The sequence below is a fragment of the Platalea leucorodia genome, assembly GCF_965183815.1.
Source record: "Platalea leucorodia genome assembly, chromosome: 8".
NCBI lineage: Eukaryota > Metazoa > Chordata > Aves > Pelecaniformes > Threskiornithidae > Platalea > Platalea leucorodia.
Genome location: NC_138830.1, coordinates 15,258,345 through 15,285,143, shown reverse-complemented (window position 1 = coordinate 15,285,143; position 26,799 = coordinate 15,258,345). Strand labels below are relative to the sequence as shown.

At 40.8% G+C, this 26,799-nt stretch overlaps 2 protein-coding genes across 4 annotated transcripts in view; both read left to right on the top strand.

Moving 5' to 3' along the window:
- The window catches only part of ACAP2 (ArfGAP with coiled-coil, ankyrin repeat and PH domains 2), a 69,258-nt gene extending 50,696 nt beyond the window's left edge, over window positions 1-18,562 (top strand). For 2 of the 3 annotated variants that reach the window (XM_082320487.1, XM_082320485.1), the window contains 13 exons: window positions 1,561-1,612; window positions 3,016-3,116; window positions 4,316-4,421; window positions 5,319-5,527; window positions 5,740-5,809; window positions 7,011-7,105; window positions 8,410-8,594; window positions 9,419-9,511; window positions 10,828-11,015; window positions 11,356-11,465; window positions 12,483-12,593; window positions 12,834-12,895; window positions 17,779-18,562. In XM_082320487.1, the coding sequence (XP_082176613.1) occupies window positions 1,561-1,612; window positions 3,016-3,116; window positions 4,316-4,421; window positions 5,319-5,527; window positions 5,740-5,809; window positions 7,011-7,105; window positions 8,410-8,594; window positions 9,419-9,511; window positions 10,828-11,015; window positions 11,356-11,465; window positions 12,483-12,593; window positions 12,834-12,895; window positions 17,779-17,882 (1,486 nt within the window). In that variant the 3' untranslated portion in view covers window positions 17,883-18,562. The remainder of the gene's footprint in view (window positions 1-1,560; window positions 1,613-3,015; window positions 3,117-4,315; window positions 4,422-5,318; window positions 5,528-5,739; window positions 5,810-7,010; window positions 7,106-8,409; window positions 8,595-9,418; window positions 9,512-10,827; window positions 11,016-11,355; window positions 11,466-12,482; window positions 12,594-12,833; window positions 12,896-17,778) is intronic. The other variant, XM_082320486.1, reaches the window with a different exon arrangement.
- Window positions 18,563-22,595: 4,033 nt separating this feature from the next.
- XXYLT1 (xyloside xylosyltransferase 1) overlaps window positions 22,596-26,799 on the top strand; it is a gene marked incomplete at its 5' end in the record, with an annotated part of 39,594 nt that continues 35,390 nt past the window's right edge. The window contains one exon of the mRNA XM_082319313.1: window positions 22,596-23,039. Coding sequence (XP_082175439.1) covers window positions 22,596-23,039 — 444 coding nt within the window. The remainder of the gene's footprint in view (window positions 23,040-26,799) is intronic.

Here is a 26,799-nt window from a genome sequence, read left to right as displayed (position 1 = left end):
CTGTGGTGTTTTTTTTTTAAATAGATGGTAAAGGTGATACCTTTTAAATAGCAGTGACCAAAGCTACTGCTGTAACAAATTGAAAAAGTAGTTAATTTTTTTGCATTATTTTGTTCAATTATCTTAACCCAAAAAGATGACTATTATGTTGGAAATCCAGTATTAAAAGAAGATCCTGTTTGCTTTTTAAATTAAATATATCTGCACAACATTTGAAAAGATTAATTGTTAAAAGGTAGAATCTCATCTGTCTACTAAGTACTAACTTTCTAACAAATACTAGATTTCCTGATTTTAATCTAACTTTTTGTGTATCTTAATTTTTCTTAACAATCTTTGTGTGCTTTTTTTCATGAATGGCTTGTGGTGGTTGGATAAATATACGGAGCCCACTTGTTACTAATTGTAGTAAACCGTAGCTTGAAGTTCAACAGCGGAGAGAATAACAAGATAGGCTGCAATACAATATTTTGTATACTATTACCATTCAAACTAATTGGCAGTGCAGAAGGAAGTGATGTGTGGTATAAGTGGGGTATTTGAGATAATTGAGGAATTATGCTATGATAAACACAGGTTCACATTATAAGCACGAACAAAACAAAAAAGTATAAATTTCACTGCAGGACTGAATTCCTTTTTCATATTCCCTTCATTTTTGTCAGTTCAAAACCAGTGATGATTGGTTAGCTTTTATTTTGTGTATCCCCAGAAGAGCTAGAAAGGGATGGTTATATTTTCTGGTTTTTTAATATTCAGTGGTCTAATAAAACACAGTTGTTAGATATCTGAGGCGCTCGTAATTTTTTCCAAAATACGAGTGATCTTTCCATTCTCTATGAATTGTATCCTATCTGAACAGCAAGTTTGACAAGGAAAGATACAGTTCAGAGGAGTTTTTAAGCATTATATTATCTTTTGGATTTTACAGGATGCTGTTATTAAATCTTTTATTTGATATTTTCCTATAAAGCTGAGGCTTGAGTTAGGATCCTACTTAAAAGGTTTTCCTTGGTTTTGTATGAAATCTTTTTATTTCAGCATCTAAAACTTTAAGAAATGCCAAATATAGAGAGACATTAAACCTACATGGGATAGCAACACCATAGTATTTTTAGTGCCTTAGTAAGTTATTTCTTAGCTCTACTTTCAAAAATATTCCAGGATGGGGTAGTTCACATAGTTGAAGTATTTTTGTTATTCAAACTGTCTGAATTTGTGTTATCAAACAATTACTTAAAATTGTAGCTTGCTGCTAAAATACAGAAGTAAATGTTCTTTGAAATGAAAATGTTTTGTGTGATAGCTTAACTAATGTTGTCATAACATGAATGTGTTTGTTTAGGACTCAAATTATTTGAACCTTGCTTTCTTTTCTGTTTTGTCTCTGCTTTCCCTTTTTTCATTATTCTCACGAAATACTTGCCAAAGCTGACTGCGGCATTACTTTTGTGAGTTCTTTTATGCAGTCTCTCTGTAGACTGTATGTTAGCACATTTCGGTCAAATAAGCACTGTAAAATCAGTTATGTATTCTCTGGATGTCTCTTTATTTGAATAGGCGCTGGTTCTCAATACAAAATAACCAACTCGTGTACCAGAAGAAATTTAAGGTAGGTATTAAAAACTGGCTTGGGATAGTTTGGGGTGTGGGTGATGGTTTTCCTGATTGATCAGGGGAAGGAGAAATAGTGCTGGCATTTGCATCCTGTGTGGTCTGGAACAACCTACTGCATTTTCTAAATTAGATTCTCCCTTGGTAAAATGAGACTAATCTTGGTAAAATGAGACTAATCGCTACGCTTAGAGATTTTGAGATGCCTGCGCAGGGATTTGTAAGCACATACTTTACTTGCTGTGGGGTTTGTACCTTGTTGCAGAGAAGGTTTATGAAGAGCCTTAAAAGTTGTTGGTCCTAAGAGGCTTGTACACACTTGGTGGCAGAGAAATACTCCATGCTGTTCTTTGAGCAGTTGTGTTTAACTCTTTCAGGACTTGCTCTCTCCAGTTACTTACTGAGTTCACTTACCCAATTTAGCAGTTGGGGAGAGACAGAAAAAAAAAAAAAGGCATGAAAGCACTTGTTATGAAACAGTCAGGGATGCTATGTATATGTATTTAATACTGAAAATGTAAAGTGGTTCAGCAGTCAATAGTACAGTTGTTGTATATTACAGCAGCAAGTGCAGCTCTGCCCCAAGCTGTGGAAGCCAGCCTTTTCAATCAACATTGGGGTCCGTGCTCCTTTGTGTGCTGTTCTAGAATCTGCTTTTGCACCACATAGCTGACACGGTTCTTCATGTTGGAAAAAACTGGAGAACTCTATGGAGAAGGGAAAAAAACAAAAAAGAGGGTAGAGCTTATGACAGTTCATTTCCTTTCAATGTTAACAGGCCGGGTTCAGAGGCTATTCCTTGTTATCTGGTGCTATCAAATCAAGGGTCTTCATTTTTGTGGTTGGAAAGGAAAGAAACCGTTGAGTTTGTGTGAGCACATCTGAATTGGGCATTTTGTGTTTGTGAATTCCAATTACATTTTTGTTTTTTAAAAATGCACCTTTAAAATGCTATTAGCTTAGAATGGAATTCTGATGAAATGAATCAAATTTTCAAAACCACTGCATCCAGCTTCTGGTTTTGGTACTTCGCACTTATAATACTGCTGGTTTAGGTGTAATCGTTCTGATTTTTTTGTGAGCTAATTGCATCTCTTAGAAAATATCTTTGAACTCCTTTGAATACTGTTGTTTAAATTTAAAGTGTCGATTATTTAGTAGATTGGATTGTAGGTAAAAAGGAATTCTTCAAAGTTTGTATTGAATTTTCATAAAATATAACGAAACAGTACAATTTATCTAAATATTTCCTGCTAAGTATCTGTGATCCCACCTATTTAAAATTTTATTTCTGGAGGAAAAGTTTGTGTAAACAAACAAATAGAATTAAATGATAAATAATTTGGAATTATTAGCAACTTTATCTTTCCTCTGTGTGACTTGTTAACTTTTGTCTCTTAGGATAATCCCACAGTAGTTGTTGAAGACTTGCGGCTTTGCACGGTTAAACACTGTGAGGACATAGAAAGACGTTTCTGTTTTGAGGTGGTTTCTCCAACAAAGTAAGGAGAAGTGATGGAGCATGTTTATTTAAAAAAAAATCGTTACATTCAGTTGTCTTGAAATGCAAGATTAACATTTCTGTTGGGATAGATCAAAACAGGAAAAGTATCTGAACAATTCTGTTTTCTGAAATTTTGGCATAGAGTAAGTGATGCTGTGAGAAGTGTTCCTAGAATTTAGTTTACTTTTGGCATTAAAATAAACATGCGTTCCTGTGCTTTATGCATATGTGGCTTGTGGTTGTGGAGCTGTTGTGGCTTAGTAGTAGCTGATACTATTAAGCTGCTTAGTAGTGTAGAAAATAGATCTCAGTTTCTCCAAATTTCTGGTTGGTGTAATGAAAGAGAAACATATTAATAAGTTGTCATCTCAGTAGTGTTGATTTACATTTCAGAATGCACTAAATGAAACTACCAAATAAAAATATTTTTCAGCCCTGGCAGTGCAGTGTATTGGTTATCTTTGAAGAAGTATGGCAGTCCTGCCGCAGCCAGGGCACGGGACATGGATTTCTCATTAATGATTTTGAGATGTGACCGTATTTAGATTTTTTTTATATAAGATCAACCTGCTTTTAGGATTGGATGTTATCTACAGTCCCCACTCCTACTTACATTTCTCTTCTTAATAGATTGCTGTCCTAATGTTTGCATCCTCAGTTGTGGCTCACTTTAACATGCATTTTGCTCCTGCTTGCCTATACTTTGCAGCCCATAAGTGTTGGAACAGATTTACACTTCATGACCCATTTCCTTTGACTGTTGGTGTGAAAAGTGGTTCGTTCTTTGTCAGAGGCCTTTAAAATCATTTTCTCTTGATCTCAATGAATGAACTGTGTGTTCAAGGACTGATACCCGTCTCTTGTGTAATTAGTCATGGAGGTAAATTGCATGTGAGGATATAAAAATGAAGAATTTGGAATATGAAAAAAAGAGAATAGGAAGTTAAGCCATTCTCTGGGTTATTTGAAGAGTCATATACATATGTTCTAGCATTACTGCCAAATAGTTTTGAAACAAGGAGTTTGCAATTCATAAAGGGTCAGCTGCTTTGTTATCTCAAAATAAATGGGTTTAGTAGATGATGCCTACTAAAGAATATACTTGTGGTGATAGCAAGAAACTCGACAAAGAGTGTTGTTTGACGTTAGCTGCTTGGTCAGCCTCTCTGAATCTGAGTACACGTGTATTTGTCACAGGAGCTGCATGCTTCAGGCTGACTCGGAAAAGCTGCGACAGGCATGGATTAAGGCTGTTCAGACTAGTATTGCTACAGCATATAGAGAGAAAGGGGATGAATCCGAGGTGAGTTTAAAATCCCCTTTAGATCCTGAAAATTAAAAATAGAGGAAACCTCTTTTTATGAGAGGGGAGGAAAAAAAGAATCCATTGTTTGTCTTCTGGTAGAAATACAACGAAATTTTGAAGGCTGTGATTGATATCTAATCTATCTTTCACTCTATCTGACTAATGTTACTTTCTGATCTGATCTGAATTCTCTCAGTGCCAGGAGGCACACAAGGCGCGAACATCGTTCTTCCACTTCGATCGGTCTGCGGCTGCGGGCTCTGGAGTCCCAAGGGCCACAGCGCAGTCTTCTGTTGGTTTTTTCCTCAGGACATGACCGATCCAGTTCCATCTCCTCCTCCTCACTTCATTACTGATTTTCTCCATCTCTGCCATTTCGGGTTTTTTTGACAGTTGATGCTCGTTGTTTCTGCAACCTTTTTTTTTTTTTTTTTATTTTTTTTTCCGGGAGGAGGTAGTTGGCCTCCTGCCCAACCCCCGTGACTTGGAGGGCCAGTGTTTTTTCTGTCAGGGTGGCCTTCCCTTAGGCTGCGTTGGTTCACGGCACCTTCTTCAATTTTATCCGGTGCACCCTCCAGAGAGGGATCCCCTATCCACCACCCAGGGGACGCGCCTTCTAGCCGTGCAGCCCCAGCTGAAGGCTAATGTTACTTTGGCCTATATGTTTTGATGAGATTCTTCTGTATTGTGATTAAAATAGGATTATTGGGTACTCCTGTATTCAGTTCTATATTTCTTCTAAAAAGCTAAACGTTTTTTCAGTTCTATGGCTTTCCTTGGCTTTAAATGCAGAAGTTACTTTTCTAGGATTCTAGTGCACTGTCAGTATCTTTAGGACTTTTATTTCTTTATTTTAGTGTGTCTCCTTTTTGTTTGTTTCTTTCCTTTTTTTAGAAACAGGAAAAGAAATCATCCCCTTCTACTGGAAGCCTAGAATCTGGCAGTGAGACAAAAGAGAAGTTGTTAAAGGGAGAAAGTGCTCTACAGCGAGTTCAGTGTATTCCTGGTAATGCTGCCTGCTGTGACTGTGGTTTGGCAGATCCTCGCTGGGCCAGTATCAACCTAGGAATCACGCTGTGCATTGAGTGCTCTGGGATACACAGGTTGGGGAACTCTTCAGAACTATATTTGATTTGTGCATTGACTTAATTAGGAAGGGTGGTGTTTGCCTCTTCAAATGCATATTGGAGAAAGGTTAGAGACCCCTGTTTGTAAACAGAATTAAGGTAACTGCTTTATTTGCATAAATTGTAAAACTGTCTGAGGTAAGACACAGCATACAGTTACAGGTTAATATTTTTTTCATGCTGTTTAGGAGCTTGGGAGTCCACTTTTCAAAAGTAAGATCTTTAACGCTGGATTCATGGGAACCTGAACTTCTAAAGGTATGATAGTATTTTTGAAACAAGTTTCTACTTGGTACTTAGATTGTTAGATAGTCATTCTTGTTACAAACTTGCGAGTCAGAACAACTTGTGACACTTTTGGGTTCGCAAATGCACTTTGAGTGGCAAGTTTCATCTGATACTTTCAACATATAAAAGTGGAAATCTGTTTACAGACCAATAATATAGTGGGCTCAAAAATTTTGGAAGTCCTACATCAGCCTAGAGCATGATTGTACTTGAAAATTCAGATGCCACCTCTTACAGTGAGATCTTGATTTCATACTCCTACTGGCTTATAGGAGAACATTCATGCAACTGCTCGTGTGCTGTTTGTGTACCAAAATTCTAGCTCGAAACGTGGTTATGAAAATCATGTGACATTGAAATACTGAAATAAGAACTCACACATGGATGTATGTGTGCAACTGAATAATTGATGCAAAGGGTTTTTCTCTAGTTGTGATGTTCTGGTACTTAGGTATTGCTTCTCTATTCTGAACAATCAAAAGACAATGTGAGTAGGGGTGTTTCTGTTGTGGTTTGACCTTAAATAATTTTAATATCAATGTGTTCATGCTGAGGAAACAAACAAACAAAAAAACCCCAAAACTACACCCCTTTGCCTGGAAATACCAGAGCTGACTATTCTACCTGGTATTAGAAGCAGTAAGTCTGTTCGTTGCCATCAATAAGTTGGACTTTATGGACCAAATTCTCCTTAAAGTAGTATCTGCAGGCTGATTTTTGTCTTTGATCTTCTTCTATAGACAGATTATGGTTTAGCAAAAATGTCTGTTGGACAAGATGGAATAGAATTGATTGAATTGTCTCTTGCCGATGGGATAAGAATAGCTACCAGCAAAGCTGGTAGAAAGAGTACCTTTGTTAATGATTGAGGCCTGCAGATGTCAATCTGATTGCACAAAAAAGATTCTTGAATGACAGATGGTCATTTTTGCCGTCCTTTCTCAGAAGGGAATGGCACTTTAAAAAAGTTACTATATTTTTTGCTATCTTACTCAGAATTTGGTCTCTCTTTTCACTGATTGTTTCGTTACCAAGCTATAAACCATGCTTATTTCTGTAAGTGTACTTTTACCAGTGAAAATACTAAGTTGTAAAAACAGGCTGAGTGAGGTTAAAAACAACTAAATAGCCTTTTGCAACTGTATTTGAATGTATTTATTTTGCTTCATAGCTTATGTGTGAATTGGGAAATGATGTTATAAATAGAATATATGAAGCAAAGCTGGAAAAAGTGGGAGTAAAGAAGCCACAGCCTGGAAGCCAAAGGTAGTAATTTACTAGCAGTGCCTCTTACTTCCTTTTCTTGTTGCTTCCTTCAGCCTCCAGCTTTAAAAGATGCTGCCACTTAACTGTGTAATGCTCCTTTGATTTACTCTTCGTTTCCCCTTATCACCAGTATGTTTTGCTCTGCTCCTTCTCTCTCTCTCTCTCTCTCTGCTCTCTTGCTCTGTCTCATCAACGCGGGCATGTTGATTTTGTTTCCTGTCTCCTTTGTACCATCTCAGCCAGCTGTACTTGGGCTGTGAGTGCTCCTGGAAGGAGCCTGTGGCTGTGCCTCTTGTTTACAGTGACTTTGTTCTTGAGTTTGACTTTTGTGCCCTGATCCCCAGAATGCTCTTTTCTTTCTGCCTACATGGTGCATGAGCTCTGCTGCTTCACACCAACCTTCTAACGATTGTACTGCTGTCTTCCATTTCTCTGATGCTAATTTGCATTTGAAGGTAGTTTTGTAACGGTTTGTTCTGCTGTATAAGATGTCTTTTAAAACTATTTTTTTTACCAGCTTTCCAGTTCTGTGCTGCTTGCTGTCAGGCAGTTTTATGGTATAGAAAACAGCATTTTATAAAGCATTGGCAATTTGGAGATGATGATAATAATATAAATAATGTAGGAGATTGGTGAGGTATTCCTTCTAGTGGTAATTGCTTTTCAGCAGTTTCAATAGTAACACGTTTATAGCCCCTTTCATCACTTTGTCACAACTGGTCTGTGTGTCTTAAGATGATAACGTCAGGTTACAGGAAAAAATATTTCAGTATGCATTATGGAACTGGTGGCTGTGGCTTATTATTGTTATGGTTCTCTTGTGCAATCCTGATGTTCCTTTAACAAGTGTTGCAATTTATATTTACCTAATAAACTAAATATATGCTGTATTAATTGGTTATTAATAATGTAAAACATGTATAAAGGATTAATACCAAGAAGTGGTAGCTGGACTAGATGATTGTTGTCCCTTCCACCTGAAATAGTCTATTCTAAGTAACATACAGTAGTTAATGCTTATTTCTTCCACGTACCACTTTCTAAAGTCTCTACCTGAAAGAAATATACACATATGAACTTAAGAAAATTACTTTCTTTTGAGCCTTAAGCAAAATTTAATCAAGAATCCAGAAAGAGTTAGACAGTGTGCTCTTCATCTTTCTGAAAGTGTGTCATAAGCATGTCTTATGTGCAGTGCCAAACTACAGTTTTTGTTATGGCTTTAGTATGAAATGGATGTTCTTTTAATACATGAAAATATTAAAATACTAGCTTACTAACTCCGGGGATTTTGTATATGACAGGCAGGAGAAGGAGGCATACATCAGAGCAAAATATGTGGAAAGAAAGTTTGTAGAGAAGCAGCCTGCATCAGTATCTCTGCTTGAATCTGGAACAAAAGTTTTGCCTCAAAGTCAGGAAGAGAAAAGGCACAGTGGCCCTGAAAAATCCCTTTTGACAGGGGAACAAGGTGCGGCATCCCAAAAAGGTATTTACACACTTCTCTCCTTAGCTATATTACATGTGTTCTTTTTAAAGTAACATATTTTTGTATTAATTGATTTCCTGCCTCATGCAGAGAAATCAGAATCTGTGTTTTAATGAATCTGTCTTTTAATGGGTCATAGCCTAGTTCAGAAGTATAGGGGAGAAAAGACTTATTCAGAGATGTGCATTTTTATGTGGGGAAGAATTTGGAGTGGGGATGCTTATCATTCAGAAACATGTTAACCACCTTCTTTCCTCCGTATTTTCATCCTTCTTAATTTTTCCAATAACGTTCTTTCCTGCCCTATCCCTTCCTTACTGCCTGCTTTGTGCTTTGCTAACTTGCATGTCCCAGCGGTTGCTGTAAGTAGCGACGAGGCGAGGCGGGAGTCTCTGTTCTGTCCTGATGAACTAGATTCACTCTTCTCCTACTTTGATACCTCTTCAAAACTACGTAGTAGTAAGTACTACAGCTATGGCGTGTACAGTATTTGCACTAGTGATCCATTATATGTTGTGGCCATCTCCCTGCCTTTAATCCATTGTCTCCAGGCTACTGCATTGCTTAGTGTTTTCATGAAATAATTTAAGCTTTTTTACTTATCCTGATCTTTGCCTTTCTAATAACCTTTGACATTTATTATTATAAATGTTATGTGACTTCATATTTTTTCTATGGATATGTTAAGAATATTGAATAATTACTAGTTATTAAAAAAAAATGTATTCAGGAAAAAGTATAAGAGCTTGCTTTATTATCATGGTATCTGTGAAGAGTAGGTAACTTATGGTCTGCATAGTAATTACAGTTTCTCCCCAAAACAGTACAAAGCAGTGACAGTGGGATCCAGCAGAGTGCTGATGACAGCAGAGAACACCTTGCCTCTACTATATCGGCTAACAGTTTGTATGAACCAGGTGTGTTAGGCTTTGCACTTTTAAGATTAAAATCTAATAACTTCTTGGTCGCATGCTCTTATCAAAGAGATTAGTACTTGGTGATACAATTCATGTCTCTTCTATCCTGGTGGGCTGAAATATCTTTAACAAGGCTAATAATTGCTTGAACGACCTTTCTTTCCTCCAGGCTTGGTAGCAAGAATGACATTGAATCCTTCTAAATGAGTTCAGACAATTATGTTTTTTTCCAGTGAGATGATACTGAGCCAGAACTTTGTTTTTTAGCAGAGAGCAATGCCGCATCAAAATGTCTCAGACAGACAAGTCTCCACAGAAATGCATAATCCTTTTATAAATAGTTAAATCCTTGGAGGCGGAATTCCTGTTAAGTCACACATAATAGGCTTTTATGTGTTATTTGAGTATTCTTGCTTAATTTTTCTGTTTTCCACTTATGTGGAATTGACCATGTGTTTAAACATTACCCCCTCTTTACTCAACGTTTTATAAATTGATTGATGGAATTATTTGCTATCTAATATTGGCATCCCGGCCTGACAGATGTATTGAGTATGATGTGTCAGAATATCCAAAACATTTATTTGTAAAGCAAACTTATTCTTCTACATCAAAGCACTCTTCTGAGGTATGTTTTAAATCCAGTAGTTCACAGCTGTGGTTTGTAGGCAAGCAGCATGTGGCTTGGATCCTTTCTTTGACTGCATTGTAGAAACATGATGCTGTAACTCAGGAAAGCTTATATATAAAAATGTCTTTGTCTCCCAGACTTCACTTTGTATAACTCTTATTGAGATGAAAAGAAAGATTATGCTTTAGTCCAAAAGATTATAGCCACAGCAAGTATTCGGTAAATGACAATGGTATCTTTTAATGAAAATTAGGTCAGAACAGCATTAGCCTCATATTCAGGTGTATCAAGCTGTTGCAGATAAAGATATATTTGTATGACTACGTATCTGCAGGAAATTAGTTTTATTCATATCTTATTCATATAGTATAGGATAAAACACACTTCTAACCTAAAACAATTTCTTAGAAATGACATGGAGTAGGTAGATTGAAGGATATTCACACATGCCAGTAATGTGGAGAGAATGTTTTCTGGGCAGTAATAATTCTGTGAAGTGGCCATGCCTGAATGCTGGAACAAGCTAAAGGCATCTGTGACTTCTGGCAGAATGGGGCAACAATGCACAGCATTCTGCAAAACCTGAGCTACCTTATGCCAGAGAAATTACATTTTTGGTCAGAATTCCAGGAGCTACCTTATAAAAACAGGGATTACAGATAAGCAATTTTTTTTTTCTTTTCAGAAGTTGACAAGCAAGAGTCTTCTGTGTTCTGTGACTCCAAACAGCCTAGTCCAGGATTGCAGCTGTATCGAGCTGCCTTTGAGAAGAATCTTCCTGATATGGCAGAAGCATTGGCCCATGGAGCGGAAGTAAACTGGGTCAACATAGAAGAAAACAAAGCAACACCACTCATTCAGGCAGTGCGAGGGGTATGTGATATACAGCACCGACTGCTGCGGGAGGAGGGGAAGGGGAATAATAGGGATATTTCTGTGTCACTGTTCCTTTTGAACTGATTGCTTCCCTAATGAATGATAATGTGGTGCTGAAGCTGTCTTTACAATGTTCTCTCAACATTGTTTCTGAACTATTTTTTTCCTGTTAATGCTTTGTTTAGAATTATATAATGTAGTAGTGTTTAAATTTGATATGGAAGCAAATCTCCTTTTGTTTCCTTTGCCACATGACTCAGTGGGGAGAAGGCAGAACAGGTTTGGCTCTTGTTCTAGAGATCTGGTGCTGAATTGTTTCTTTGCTTTTATTCCGTAGGGTTCATTGGTTACTTGTGAATTCTTGCTGCAGAATGGGGCCAATGTGAACATCAGGGACATGAAAGGAAGAGGACCCCTGCACCATGCCACAGTTCTAGGACATACTGGGTAACTCGCTGCTCCAGAATTTGTAAATGGCCATTCTTCTACTATAGTTGTTAATCTGAAGCTTCTTCATTTCCCCGTATATTCTGGCACTTTAATATATTTCAGGTGATCTAGTTTCAGAAAAAACTTTTGTGGTGAGAGAGGAAATAGAATTTTGAATTAGCAGTCTGATCTGCTAGCTAAACACACATCTATAAACACACTTTGGTCCATTTTCTAAAATCATGTATTTAGTTATGCTTTGAAATAGCATGAACTTTTGGAGGAGACTCATGAGGTTTTTCTTGTTTTCTTAAAAAATGATACAAATAGGAGAAATAGTGGTATGTGAGGGCCAAGGCTTTTTCTGTCTCGTCTCACCTGTGTGTTGCACGGAGTGTATCTCATTTCAAAATGTACAGCATTACATCTTGAGGTTTGGAATCACGGCTTTTACCTGAAATCCTGTACCAGCTCGGTTCAAATGAGGGCGACATAATCTGGTTGGCAGTGCCCAATCTCTTTGCATGCATGAATTCTAAATAGAATGCAACAACTTGGGAGAGTTTAAGATGTAAGCTTAGTCATATGCCCTGTTTATAAAGATGAAGAATTATAATAGCAGAGAAAAACGAGATCAGTTTCTATTGCATAAATCAGACACCTGTGAACTGTGTTCTTTCCTGCATTGATTTATCGTGCTCAGTGGTTCTCGTCTGTCATGGTAAAAGGGATGAGGGTTTTTGGTTCTACAACCTAAGATGATACAGGAAAGTAGTCTCTCGCTTCTAAAGGGTTCAACTCCTTGCTGTACTGGCATGATTTGAGTTAGACTATCTTTCTAACACGGATTAAATAATTAAAGGTTTTGCTTCCTACTGTGTTAATGTCTTAGTTGTTCTAGATGAACAGCACTGTTTTGATATGCTCAAGAGACTTTTGGCGATTTAAGCCAAATACGTTGCAACCAGCTTGAATTTATTTGCTTTGTTTCCTTTATTGTTGTGAAAATTATTCTTACGTGCTTTTTCTACACAGACAAGTGTGTTTATTCCTAAAACGAGGAGCAAACCAGCATGCCACTGATGAAGATGGGAAAGATCCATTGAGTATAGCAGTAGAAGCTGCAAATGCAGATATTGTAACATTGTAAGTTGTACGTTCTGTTTTTGACTAGGTAACTAGGTTTTCCTACTTTGTTTCAAGTTAAAAATATAAGAAATGTCAAAATTCCTTTACATAAAAACAGGGAGAGCAAAAGAAAAATGAGCGCACTATCCACAGATGACCTCACTGGTGTGAGGTTCAGGAGTGCATTGTAGGTCTTGAATTGCAGTCTTTTTTAGTGCTTTAAAGATGACATTCTTCTTTTTGTTTCCTAAATCATAGGTTGCGTTTAGCAAGGATGAATGAAGAAATGCGTGAATCGGAAGGACTCTATGGACAGCCAGGTCAATACTCTACTAATAACCATACTGAAATGCAGTATAAGAAGTGTATTCAGGAATTTATCAGTTTACAATTAGATTCTTAGGATCTGAGGGAAATTTATGATAGCTTCATACAATAATGTTTTTTATAAACAACTCACATGTTAGAGCTTCACTGAGATTCACTGGTGTGACTTTGTCAGATTATTTAGGGAACCTAAAAGGAGAGTGTTTAAAGTACATTATTATAGTAGTGTATGTTACTACAGCCATTAGCAATGTGTTTTGCTGGTAGTTGTCCACAGAGTTATCCACAGTTTTCTCCTATTGATGTTCCATTAAAATTCACATCATGTTAGGATTTACCTGACGTTATTTAATAGCAGCCTTCTGACCCGGGTTGCTCAGAGACAGTTGAGGAGTTAATCTTATTACGGGATACCATTCTCCTTCCTGTGGAATGGTTGTCTTTTTCTTTTTTTTTTTTTTTTAAAAAAAAAAAAAAAAGCTTGCACACCAATGTAAAAATGTACATCAAATATTTCAAAATAACTCCAGACAGAAATAGGAAAGTATTATTTCCTCAAATTTTATTTTTAATATTTTTATTTGTTAAGATACAAATAAGAAACAAAACAAGCATTCTTAAGTATGTATTTTTGTATGCATAGTATCTTACCATTTGATTAAAAAAAAAAAAAAAAAGAATTGGCAGACGTTTGAGCCAACTGGTACAAAAAAGTAACAAATTATATTTAATGAATATGTGCAACTTTATTTTCAGGCACTCAGTCCCAATTTACACTATGTTCTGATGTGATGTTTATGCAAGCCATTTCTTCTATTATGGTATGCTTCCATAGGAACCTAACTTAATCTCCTGCAAATATCGCTAACGAAGGCACACTTGACTTGTCAAGTTAGACAGCTAAAAACACACCACTATGCCTGGCAGTAGTGAAAGGCAAACCTTATTTTTAAGGTTGAGTGCTGAGTAGTCTTGGCTCACTCCTATAACGCCCTTATGTATTTTCCACTGACTCATAAGGATTGTGTGTGCTTATGTCTTTTACCAGATCGGGGCTGGAATATACTCAAGGGGCAACATTGAGTCTCGTGTCAATATCCCAGATGAACTCTGTTAAATAAGCCCAATTTATTTAGTTTCTCCTTAAGAATAGATGTTTTTCAAATTTATTTTTAAACAAATCATCTAGGAAATTCCAGTTCAAACAACGAAAGTACTACAGACACTCAGACATTCAAATGCTTTCTTTGGCAGAGCAACAGATAATTTAAAAGTATATACTTGATTATGAGCTTAAATGAGGAAGAATTCCCCACTCAGAAAACGCAGCAGGCTACGTATATGCAAAAAGTCTATTGCCAGTTTGGCCATTTTGAATGTAAAGCTGTTTTCTGATACAATGCATACTGCTTCACTGACAGACTGAAGGTAACAAATACTGAAGTATTCTTGAGTCTTCTCGTTTTTATTTTAAGAAGTAAAAATAATAACTATCAGTTTCAAATAGTAAAATGTCTTTGTTTTAAAGGGAGGTAGGTATTTTGATTCAAAAGCTCTGTGCTAAATCATAAATGAATGTTTTAGATCATTTAATTGATCTGTCACAAATCCAAAATTATTGTAAACCAGAAAATGTGTTTCTATAGTTTGTACAAAAAGCCTCAGTTGGTTACTAAACGTTACAAGTGTTTAGTAAAATGTCTCATTCATAACAAATACAGATGCTACTGACATGAAAATATGAATGTGTTTAAACTGGAGATGAGGGAGACTATTTCCCCTGACATCTTGTTTAAAATATTTTTTTAGGCAGATTCTTCAATTAGGTAGATGAAATAATGAAAGACTTAGCCAGCTTTTCAAAAATATCATGACCTTTTTATCAGTTTGTGTGACAGTAGAATCTAGAGACTGCAGTTGATGCAATCTGATCCAGATGTTTTACAGATAGTATCTGATCCTTGTAAACAGGCGAGGTTGACAATGGAGAGTAGAGCTGCCACAGGGGATGGAGCTTGCCCAAAATCAGGGGGAGGGCATCATTAGAGTAATTCTTGAAATTCAGGCCACAAGGTCTAGCACCATGTCCCAGCCAGGAGATCTTGCTGTATCTTTGGATAGCATAGCTCTGCTCGATTCTTGACTTGCTGAAGTCTCTTTTAAAAGTTGATGTGAATATTTGTTTTAAATGTTAATGTCTGCTAACCTGCTAGAAGGGTTGTGTAAATGTCTAAGTGTAAGCGCTGTCTCTGCTGTTGCAAGGTACGATACCGTTATGTGGTCGTAGAGGAGGCAGGTCTGTTTCACTGCATATACAAGTTAAATTACCTGCACTGCCCTTATTTTAGAACTCCTCTTTTCCAAAATTATGATTCTAGAAGAAAATAAGGGTTTTCAAGACAATTGTATGTTTGCTGGGAGCTATGTGAGGGTAAATATTGATGTATGAGTTTGCTGTCTTCAGAGTGAAGCCAACTGCCTATTTCTCCCCTTTAGTAATGCAGTTGATAAACAATTACTAATGCAGCTAACGGCATCAACATTTCTAATTTAAATATACCCAGCTGGTTTGAGCTACCGAGAGAATGTATATATTGCTTTGCAAGGTACAGTTGGTCTTCCAAAGTATTCCTAGAACGGGAACTAACTGAAACTAGCTTGTTCCACAAAAAGTTCATTGCTGGTGGTAGAAGCCATATGCACCATTGTACTGTTTCTTGTATAATACTGGAGTGCTCATCTTCTGGTGCTACAGTATGTCTGCTAACTATCTGATATTAGTATTGCTACTTTTTCTTCCTGTCTTTTCTTGAATGTATGATGTGTGCCTTTTGAGTTACTCTGGTGTTAAACAGTAAAGCAGTCTTATAGTATTTTTATACATAAAATCTGCACTTTAGGGAAAACATTGCTTAGAAAGGGAATTTCCAGAATTCACTTTTAAAATAGGATTTTAAAATAATTATAAGGTTTACAGTATTAAATATTTTAATGCAGCATACAAACTAAAGGGGCACTTTATTTTAGACTATTTTTGTATGTAATATTTTTGTTATGTAATAGAGCCAAAACCAGAGCCACAATGTATCTATCTTGCAAAAATAGCTTTTGTTTTCTCTTTCAAGTTAATATGAAAGAACCAAATTTGGCAACTTGAACCACAGTACTAGTTCACCAGTGGAACCCACTTCTGTATTAAAAGCATAATTGCTTTTATCATACAAGCTTGATTCCGATTTGTGCTCTTCATAGCTGTTCTGTTGGTGAATGTTACAACTCCCTTCATGCTGTGCTTGTCTCCCAGTGCAAGCAGTTACCAGAAACGGTTACAATAAAATGTGTCCAGTGCCTGCTTCATCTCTAGGATATACTTGAAACTAAATCCAGAAACCAAAAGGGAATTTCACTAGAACTAACTTTTCCTAGTAGAGCAGTATTGAATGTATTTATCTTTTAAAGTCTGGGAAGAATTGTGTCATTACACTTTTATATAAACCCATATGCTGTGCACGTTAAATATTTCTGGAAGGTCGGTTATCATTTCTGAAAGTGTTTTCAAATGAATGGAGTCTCATCTCCAAAAGAATAATAGTTCTAATATTGGAAATGTACATTAAAAGGTGGAAAAACAAAACAGTGTAACTTTTCACTCTAGTGCAAACTTTTAAACAAAAAAATCCTTTTAAAAACCACCCTTTGAAAAAAAAGTGGTGGAATAACACTTTTCTTTCACAATCATATTGGAAAAAAAAAATCTTAATGTTCAACATACACGATGAGATAGATCTTGGACTGATTTCTTTGTCATGCTGTGAATCAAGCTGTCAGCAAGGACCAGTAGTGCTGGGATCTTGTGTCCTGTGTGGTCGTCTGTGTTGGGAAGACGGTAAAATTTGGATGGCTGCATAGTTCCTGACTGGACCAAATGATTTAAGCATTTAATTCCCTTTGAAGGCAATAGGGTATGGTTGATGTTTTAAAATGAAACCTGAACTCAAGGCCCAAAATGCTGCAGCAGATGAAAGAATGTGAAAATGTCCGTTTTAAAGTGGCAGAAGAATGACTTGGCTAGGACTCAAAAAGTAATCATTCCTGAATGTGTTTTCCTGTGTAGACGGGGAGGGGGAGGGAGACAGTCCTGGTGGAAACTGCTGCAATCCCTCGTTTTGGAATATGTACTAGTAGTCGGGTTGTGTTTAAGCACAAAGGGTGAAGATAAAAAAAAAAAAAAAAAAGATGAAAGATGTTTAAGGGAAGTATCATCACGCTTACAGATAAAACTAAAAGATGTAATGAATATTCAGTAACGCATGTAAAAATTTATATTTGCTGAAGTAATAGATCAAAAGGATTTATGAACAATAATTTCTCTACTTAGGATTGCTTTTTTTATACTATTGCTTGCTGATTGTTTCCTTCATGGACAGTTCTGTCTGGCTGTAAGACTTCTGACCTCTGTTTCCAAGTAAACCCTTATTTGTGCCGTAATTCTACTTTTTTGAAGAGAATCTGGGTTAGCACTTTCTTGCAAAAACAAGGATTTTATTCTTTAATAGCTAATAAACATTTTACTTTTTCCATTGCTTTAAAATGCTTTCATTTTTCCTTTCTAACTCTGAACTTTCCTCTGTGTGGCTGCCTGTGAGGTACTATTTCAGGTATAGTTTGGCTTTGCTTAATTTGCTTCTGCAGAATGTGCATGCAAGTAAACAGTCCCAAAAAGTTCGCATCAGCATCATTCCATCTATAAGCAATCTTTATACATGAATAAGTGTTATACAGTAATTGGTAGCATAGTAGGGCATTTGTGCAATGGTGTGTGATGTTAACTGTCATGAATGTTTAAAACTGTTTCCCTTTTTTCTTTTCTACCTAGGAGATGAAATTTATCAGGACATTTTTCGTGACTTTTCTCAAATGGCATCAAATAATCCAGAGAAGCTAAACCGTTTCCAGCAGTCAGATTCCCAGAAGTCTTAAGTGTCAAGAAGAAAAAGAACCTGATCCTTATAGTGCAAGTCTTTTTTTACTTTAACAGAATGAATTGTATGCATTTCATTAGATAGTTTGGATAAAATGACCACTCTAATATAGCTTTAGATCGTGGTAGCTGGGGAAATGTATGAGTTGTGTATGTTCTACAGTATGTACCTCAGCAGCTGAAGAAAATGTTTAAAAAAAAAAGGAATACCTGCTAGCTCAGTATAAAAAATAGTACCTGTTAGAAAAACGAAGTTTATCAGTGGTTCGTACATAAAGTTAGCAGAGTGTAGCTGTATGCATTGCAGGCTCTGGATGGCAGGATGATCCAGGGGATGATCAGACCAGCTTTGCTATTTACTGTCCCCTACTGTCATCTGTCTCCCTATTGCCATAAAGAATGTGCCTCTGACAAGAAGGTCTGGGTTGCATTTTCTGGGACTGTTTGGAAGGGAAGTCGGGTAATGACTTCCTGAGTTGTCCTTCTCTTTGTGGGCCTGTGACTTAACAGATTCTCTTGTTCTGTGCTGACTGTGGTTGGAGGTAAGCTGTTAATAACAAGACATGGTAACTTCTGCTCTTTTGCAAGCTCTTTTTCAGTGGAAGCTTTAACAGCAGGCTGGCCTTTACGCTAGTGACTGCGGGTCAGTCACAATAGGTGTGTATCCTGGAGGACCAAACTTCTAAAAGCAATCTATTTTCCTTTTTTTTTTCTCCTCTTAAATTAAACTTTCTGTACAGCAAATATACTTTTAAATGAGCATGTGGAACCTTTCAAGAAAAATAAACTTAATCCTGCTGGACATGATGAAGGGTTTGTTTGCAATATTTGGACATCAAAGTTTGAAATTTAAGACATGAAAGTAAATATTAAGCCAATGGAGTTTGTGTAGCGCAGTTGTATGAAGGCTACACACTTTTGTTTTGCTTTTCTCACTACTAGCCCTGAGCTGAATATATAACACCTCATATGTAATGCAGCCAGCCTGAATTTAGGTCAATCAATCCTTTATATCAGGAAGCGGTATCCTTTATATAATCTGCAAAGATGTGTAGGTATACGTGTTGTCTAAACTAAGGGGGGTGCAAGAAAACCTAGGAATTCCACTGCACATTTTTGCAAAGTAACGAGCAAGCAGTCTCCCGCTGTATTCTGAGGGCAGCAACACGGTTTGCTTTAGCCAATAGTGAGCTCCACTCTGCTGATGTGCATGTCTAAATGGTGTCTGTAGATACATGCTTATGTGTCAGGTTGTAATCACCTGAAGCCCCAAACCAGCAGACGCAATTCTTTATGCTCTATTTGTCTGCCCTATGGACTACTTAAGGAGAATTTTTAGGTAACATAATATCAATGTGAGTTTTTAACAATCCTAATAGCCATGGCACTATGCTAACCGGCTGTTTAAATGTATTTAGGAAATGAATTGGCTTTTCTCCAAGCTGGCTAAGATAAGCAAAATTGGGTAAAAAAATTCTGTAAACTATGGTAAAATTAAACTTTCTGGCATATTAAATTTTAACAGGGTATTTCAAATATTTATAATTTTGCATCAAATGTATAATTTTGCATCAAATGTATAATAATGCATCAAATCTGGATGATTATTGCTGCAAAGTTCAGAGCATTTTAGAATTGTCCAATAGATTCTTTTTCCAAGCAGAAGAACCTTGCAAAACAGTTCTTGCTTCGTGTGTGGTCTAATCATGCTAGGAAAAGCAGATTCTGCCCATTTTAAGAGTGCATTTAGTCTGAATAGTAAGAAATTTAGGAATATCACCCGTAAGCAGTAATTTCTAGTAAGTTGTTTTTTAAATAGCTGTCTATGAAATGATAATATACTTCCTAATCTGCGGTATTTAACAGCAGTGGATGTTTTAGTAGATCTTAGAGAAAGTAAAATTCCCTGTGTACAGATGGGACAATGTAAGATATGACTATATATAGTATACACTTTAAACATAAGTTTTTCTATAGATTTGTCTTTTGCAGCCTACATGACAGGCAGTATATAGTGTGATTGGCTGTAATGTAAAGCTACCTGAAGTCTAATGGCATAATTGCTATCTCAGTCCATGCTGCTGGAAAAATACGCGAGACACTTATTTCAAATCTCGACTGGTATTTTCCTTCCTAGCCATAAAAATCTCTCTTGACAAATTTTGCAGGACAACTTTCTATAGACAAAAAGTTTCTTCCCTGTAGCTCTGCAGATCTGTGTGCTGCATTTCTGACTCTCATCTGTCTGGGAAGCAGTATCAGTCTGTTTATGCTCAAGGACTAATAACATACATGATCAACGGGTTGTATTACTCTTGACAGGACCTTTGGAGTTTTAATGGTTCAGGGAGTAGGTATGTCACTTCTGATCCTGCAGCCTCCTTCCCCAATCCTTTTAGGTACACAAGGATGTCCAGTATAAACTGCATTCAGTTAAAGCTTTTTTTCAGGTCAGATGCAATCATGTGTTAGGATGTTGCTCATCAGCAAAAATGAATATGCCATTAAGCTGTATGAAATGTATTGAGGGCTTAGTCCTACCAAACACTGGCAGGCTCGGTGCTCCAGGGCCTCTGTAACTCGTAGGATTCAACCCTGAGTAATACAAAGTATGATTATCTCTAGTACTCTGAAGATCTGGCTTTCCATATCGAGTTCTAACTCAAGTGCTAATCTTCTGCTTGGTAAGGAAGGAAGGAAACTTCCATTTTTATTACAATATGAATCTAACTAGAATAATAGACAGTAAGGCTCCATGGTGGGTTAGCATCTTGTACTCTGCACCAGATAACGGAAAGCTTCAATTCCAGTTCGTGTTCCTCTGTAGGTATGAAGTATAATAGGTCTTAGCTGGCGAGGTACAAAGCAGTAGATTCCTAATGCAGTTAAAAATCAGCTTTCACATGGGTTTTTAGTAATTTACTAGGTGGCCCACTGAAAGATTTTATAATATTTTTCTTAGCCAGAGTTAGATCATGTGTTCCAAAGGTCTTGTGGGAAGACAAATGTCGAGGAGCTCAACATATATTGTAATACATCTTGATTTCGGATGTATAATTGACTTACATTGCATGTTGATTAAAATGGTCTGTGGTGTCTCCTTAGTGGTCTGTATTGTTTTGGTTGTTCATAAGGTTTCATATTTTATGTTAATGTCAGTACAGTACATAAAACTTAACTTTCTGAATTATTGTACTGAATCATGCCACTGAGTTATATTAGACATGCTGGAATTTGTTCCCATAAACTTGGGTGAAGGTGGCGGATGGTAGAAGTCTTGCTTTGCTTTCACAAGCTGCACATATTGCAGTCTGAACGCATGTTTAAGCTCTTTAGTACATTGTAGACTTCAGCTTCCTTACCAGTTAGGACCTGATCCAAGAAGTCACTGAAATCGGTAGCAGTCTTTCTACTGATTTCAGAAGCTTTGGATTGTACCTTTCATGGCTTCTAACATTAGTGCGTTAAAGGATCCTGTATTAATAATGCATTTTTCATTCTGAGGGGTTTTACATTTTACCTGGTTATATACTGAGCTGAAATAGTTTTAGAAAATGCAACCAGACCTTCCAACTGCTGTCAGCAAATCCCCGTACAAGAGGAGGTTTCTCCTGTTTTGCAGTACGACATCAGTACACACATGTTGTCCAAATTTAATTAACTTATTGATAGAGCTAGAACTTTGTAGCACTTAAGAAAAAAGGTGAGAACTAGAATAAGCATAGGGTTGGCTGTGATGTTTCCAGGACTTTGGTGCTTCTCTGCAGCCGTCTGTTTTAAAGTATGGATGTTAACTCTGCGTTTTGATCATGAGAATCTCAAATGACACAGTGAATATAAAAGGAGCATTTGATAGAATTACAAATAATATGTAAGTACTAAGGCTGTAATATTTCTACGCTGTCAAAGGACTGAGCTGATTATTTAATACACTGAAAGTATTTTGAGAGTCAGTTTTGCAAATGACCATCTCTGCCCATTCACAGGTGCACACTTTTTCCAAAGTTAGAGTTTATGCCAGTTGTTTGTGCACCCTGATGGCCAAAATGCCTTGCGGTCATGCTTGCACAAAAGCACATTTGTAAAACAGGGACAACTCCAGAACGGCAATACTGGGGAAAAGGATGAATGTACCACTTTGGTATATGCCATTTCATACGCTTGCTTTATCTTCGTGCATACAGTATTTTCTTGTTTCTCTTCCCATGGAAGGAGATGATAGAGGAGGAAAAATTCCCACTCACTTTTCTGTTAGGATCCCAGATTTTCCATGTTTTGATAGAAATCGCTGAGAAATCCTTGTTTCCTCAAGCAGAGAGGTTACTTTGTCTGAAATAATGAACTTTTTTTTTTCTTTATCCACGTGTCCCTCTGTATTTGGTGTTTTTTAAGCATTCCAGCAGTAAAATGCTTGCGTTCTCCTGTGAACTGCCCCCCCGAAGGTGTAGCTGTAAAGAATGTACACCCGGCCCTAGCCCGCATTTAACAAGGCTGTAGACTGTGTATCTAGAACTTGAATGTCGTTTTCTGTAGTTCGTCATTGTAAATGAGAGAAGCGCGTTATTACCTTTGTAGTTAATCGACTGTACATGCTGTAAGGACTGTAAATACTGTACTTGATTAAACCTTTGTATGCTGTGAGCGGCCTCGCTCTGCGCCGCCCGGGGCCGGGGCCGGGGCGGGGCGGGGGGCGGCGGCGGTCCCGCCCCGTCATGGCGGCGATGGGCCGGGGCCGGGGCTGGGGCTGGTGCCGGGGCTGGGGCTGGGCGCGCTCCCAGCCCTGCGCCCTGGCGCTGGCGGCCGCCCTGGCCGTCTGCGCCTTCTACTACCTGGGCGGCGGCGGGGAGACCTTCTCCAGCGCCACCCGCCGCCTCCGCGCCACGCCGCCCGCCCCGGCCCACCGCCACCCCCGGCGCGGCGGCGGGGAGGCGGCGGCGGGGGGCCGCGACCTGCACCTCCTGATGATGTTCACCAAGGCGGAGCGGAGCCCGGCGCTGCGCGCCAAGGGGCAGGCGGCGCTGGGCTCCCTGCTGCGGCACGGCCGGCTGGGCGGCGGGGACGCGCTGCACCTCCACCTCGTCACCGAGGGCGCCAGCAGGGACATCGGCCTGGGCCTGCTGCGGGACCTGCTGCGCGGCGCCGCCTTCCGGCACCAGGTGCGGCGGGCGGGGCGCGGGGGCCTGCGCCGGCCGTGGGGGGCCCCGCGCCGCGGGCCTGGCCTTTGCCAGCCGCCCGCTGGGTCGCCTCGGCGGGTGGGGGCGCCGGGGCCGGAGCGTCTCCTGGGGCTCTCGCTTCCCTGCCGAGCGCTACGGGGGACGCGCGGGGTGTCCGAGCGGCGGCCACCCTCCCCCGGGGCAGGGGAGCGGCGGTCCGGTGAAGGACGAGGAGCTTCCTGAACGGGCGGCCCTGGCTCCAGCTCCCCCGTGGCGACCGTTCGCTTCCCGCCCGCGCTGGCGAAGGCTGCGTCGCCCCGTCTCCTCAGGCTTCCGAAGGGCTCGGTCTGCGGGAGCCCGGGCCCCGCTGCCGCCGGCGGGGAGCTGTCCCGCGGCGGTTACCTCCCCCAGGGCCGGGGGCGGCGTGGCCCGGGACACCGCTGGCAAGCCGCTGTGCTGGAGAAGAGCAGTCGCTCTGAGCAACGCTGCTCCCCCTCTAGAGGCCCTGTTGGTAGCCCCGGTTCGGCGTCTCAGCGCAAGGACCACCTCTGCTTGCGTGTAGGTGGCTTCCCGAGGGGTCCTGCGGGACCGCGATCAGCAAAGGCTGTCGCCCCGCTGCTAGCGGCTCTTGAACAAGGGAATGGAGAGCCTGCAAAGGCCGGAGTGCTTCCACGTGCGAGCGTGCATCCTGCTACCTGCCGGAGAAAGGGTTCTGCCTCCCAAAAACGTAGTCAGTGCGGTCCGTGCGAGATGGGGCTTTCCTTCACGTTAAACACGTGTCTGAAAACTGGAGGAGTATTAAGTTCAGAGACTCCAGGTAATGTGGCTCCCCCATCCTGAGGTGCTGCTGCAGACTGTCCTCTGCTTCTGCTGTAACTTTTCATTTCTCATCTTTCCGGTATTTAATATTAGTTGAACTCTACTGAGATGTAACTAGAGATGTAACCTTAATGTTGTTCATACAGATCATTTGTGGGTAAACAATCTCACCTCTCCTTTTTTGTAAACAGCCCTTTACTAGTGCTGGCGCTGAGTCAGGTCACGTACCCGCGGTGGGTGTCCTGCACCGTGCCGGCAGCGCTCGGCCGTCTGCAGGGGTGCGCACAGCTGCCTGCAGGAAGATTGCTCCGTGCCACCGCAGGGCAGGCTAGCGCTGCCCCGTGACCGTGCAGCGCAAATGTGGGGTGCAACAGCCTAGCTCAGGGTTGTGGTACCGTGTCCCCTGGCCCTGTCCCCCCCTGGGCCACTGTGGCGTGCAGGTCCCTTGCAGACACCCCGCTGTGTGTGTGGCCGCCTTACTGCTGTCTGCTCTTCTCAGAAACCAAATTCCTCTGTGGGCAGCCTTGCCAGCATTGCTTCTCCAGGGGCACGCGGGCTTGCAAGCTGAATGCTGCATGAGGTGGGGGCACGCAGCGATGTGCCTGTTGCGGGGTGGGGCTCTGTCTGTAGGTGCTTGCGGACTCGCAGGAAAGCCTGGCTCGTGGTTTTGGTGAGTAGGTCTTGCACCAGAACTGATCTCTTGGGTATAAACAAGCAGCGTGGTCTGGAGGGCTCAGGTGAGATCCCACTGGGATCTGCTCAGTGAGACAGCCTCTTCCCTCTCTCTGGCAGAGCCTGATGTATCCTGCTTTCATTAGCTACCCTGTGGTTGGCAGTACACTTCAGCTCTGTCCCCTTACCTGTTTTTAGATAGTGTTCCTAGTCCAGAGCAGAGGCTGTTGTCTGTTTCTCTAGCGTACAGCCTTGCCCCTAATACTGTGCTAGTTTCTGGTACACCAGCAGGTGACAGTGCCTCTTTACGCTTGCTGTAGCCTACCCTGTTCCTCTTTATCAGCAGGAAACATCACCCCAACTTGGACCTTTGGTGCTACTGAAATGTTGAAGGCGGTTGATCCTGATGCTCAGGTAGCTCCAGCAGTAACCCCTCTCCATCCTGAGACCTCTCCTTTCCTGCTTCGCTTGGTGTCCCCAGGACGCTTTCCTGGTTCTTTTGCTGTTGTCCTAGAGCAGGCCCAGAGATGAGGCTTGATAAAGTGCTCAGGGCAGCTTGAGCTGCTGAGATGGGGTTGATAAAAACCCTGAACTTTACTTTTTCTTCATGAGGATGTGATTTGGGCTCTGCTTTTGGAGCTGTCCTTGCCCTCCCCTCCCAGCAGAGCTGGGATCAGTTGGGTCCTCTGTTACAGTGAAGCCCGGGAATCAGACCTGGATCCCAGCCCTTGGGGAAGGTCATGGGCCAGCTCTCGTCCCTCCTTAAGCAAATTCAGGAATGTTCAAAGTCTCCCGGAGGCTGAAGCAGCCGGCTGCAGCCTGCCAGGGCAGCATGCAGAGGGTGAGAGCTGAGGGGCTTTGGGATGCACCGCGGTGGGGTGCGTGGGAGCGGCTTAGGCACAGGACCCTCTCTGCTGTGCAGGGCAGGGCAGACCTGGGCTGTCCCACTCATGGGGCAGTCGTGACATGGCATCACCGGTCCCACAGTGCCTGTACAGATGCGTCCCAGATGTGGAGCTGGGAGCGCAGTGTGCCGACGGCGAGCGGCAGATGGAGCTGGTGCTCTGTGGTGTGGTGCCTGCGTGGCTTTCTGGAGAGCAGCGGGGATGGAGGAACTTGGCCGGGAAGCGCCCGTGAGCAGTGGTGCCGCAGGAGGGACTCACCACACGCCGGCACCCAGCCAGGGCCTGGCCTTCCTGCCCGTGCCTTGTCCTCAAAGGATGCCCCGGCTTGCGGAGGTTCTGCTGGGCTTTCACCAGGGCTTTTATGCTCGCAGTTGCAGAGAGCTTGTCCTGTCCCGTGGGCTGCAGGGTGATCTCTGCAGTCCCCCCCCCCCTTCCCAGCAAGCGGGAAGTGCCCGGGAGCGAGCCTGGGCATGTCTCAGTGGCTGATACTGTGCTTACAAAGAGCCCCGACTCGTCCCGTTTCCTGCAATTCTGGGCTGCGTGCTCTGACTCCTTGTGCTGATTCATATCGCTTATTTATTCCGTTCCTCTCCGAGAATAAAATTAACTGTGTGCTCTGCTCGTTGCTCTTCCTGGTTGCTTGTTTAGATCAGCCCCGCGGAGGATGCTGCCAAACGCTGGCTCCTCTGCAGGTCTGGTGCTGTGCAAAGACGTTCTGGGGTGAATGTAACTGAGCTGCCGTGACCCTGTGCTTACAAGAGAGCTGCAAAGATATCTGGCACGAGGGAAAGTTGAAGAGAAACAAAATGGGGGTTGTTTTTTCCTAGTGAATGCATTGAAAGGGTCTTTTCTGGGTGCGGGACATGTGTTTATAAAACTGCTTGCACAGGAAACCCCTAGAACTTACTTTTCTTAATGTCCTAAGCAAATGTGGTTGGATTTAGCTACAGGGATTTACTGAAAGCTGCTACACAAATAAATAACAAAGTACAAAATTAGCAGCAGATCAGCAAGCTGTGCTAAAGTCAGCAGTGGGGAGAGGAGAAGCCCTTGCAGTCCTGGAGAGGCGGGCTGGCCTGTGGCTGCGGAAGGAAGATTCAGCTGCTCAGGAGTTTGCTTTGCAGAAGTGCCTAACCAAAGGGTGGGCAAAAGACACAAATTTTCCTGTTTTCTTTGGCAGGGGAGGGAAGGCGGATGATGCTGTGTCTGGAGTTTCAGGAGTTGTTTTCCCATGATTTTTGTCCACTGGTGCTTGGCACCCTGCTCATTTCAGAGGTGACTGGAATTGGTTTGACGTTTTTTTCCCCCTGCTCAGCTGTTTCCTATGTGCTGTGCAGACTTCAGGCTGCCTTTGCTGGATGCAGCAG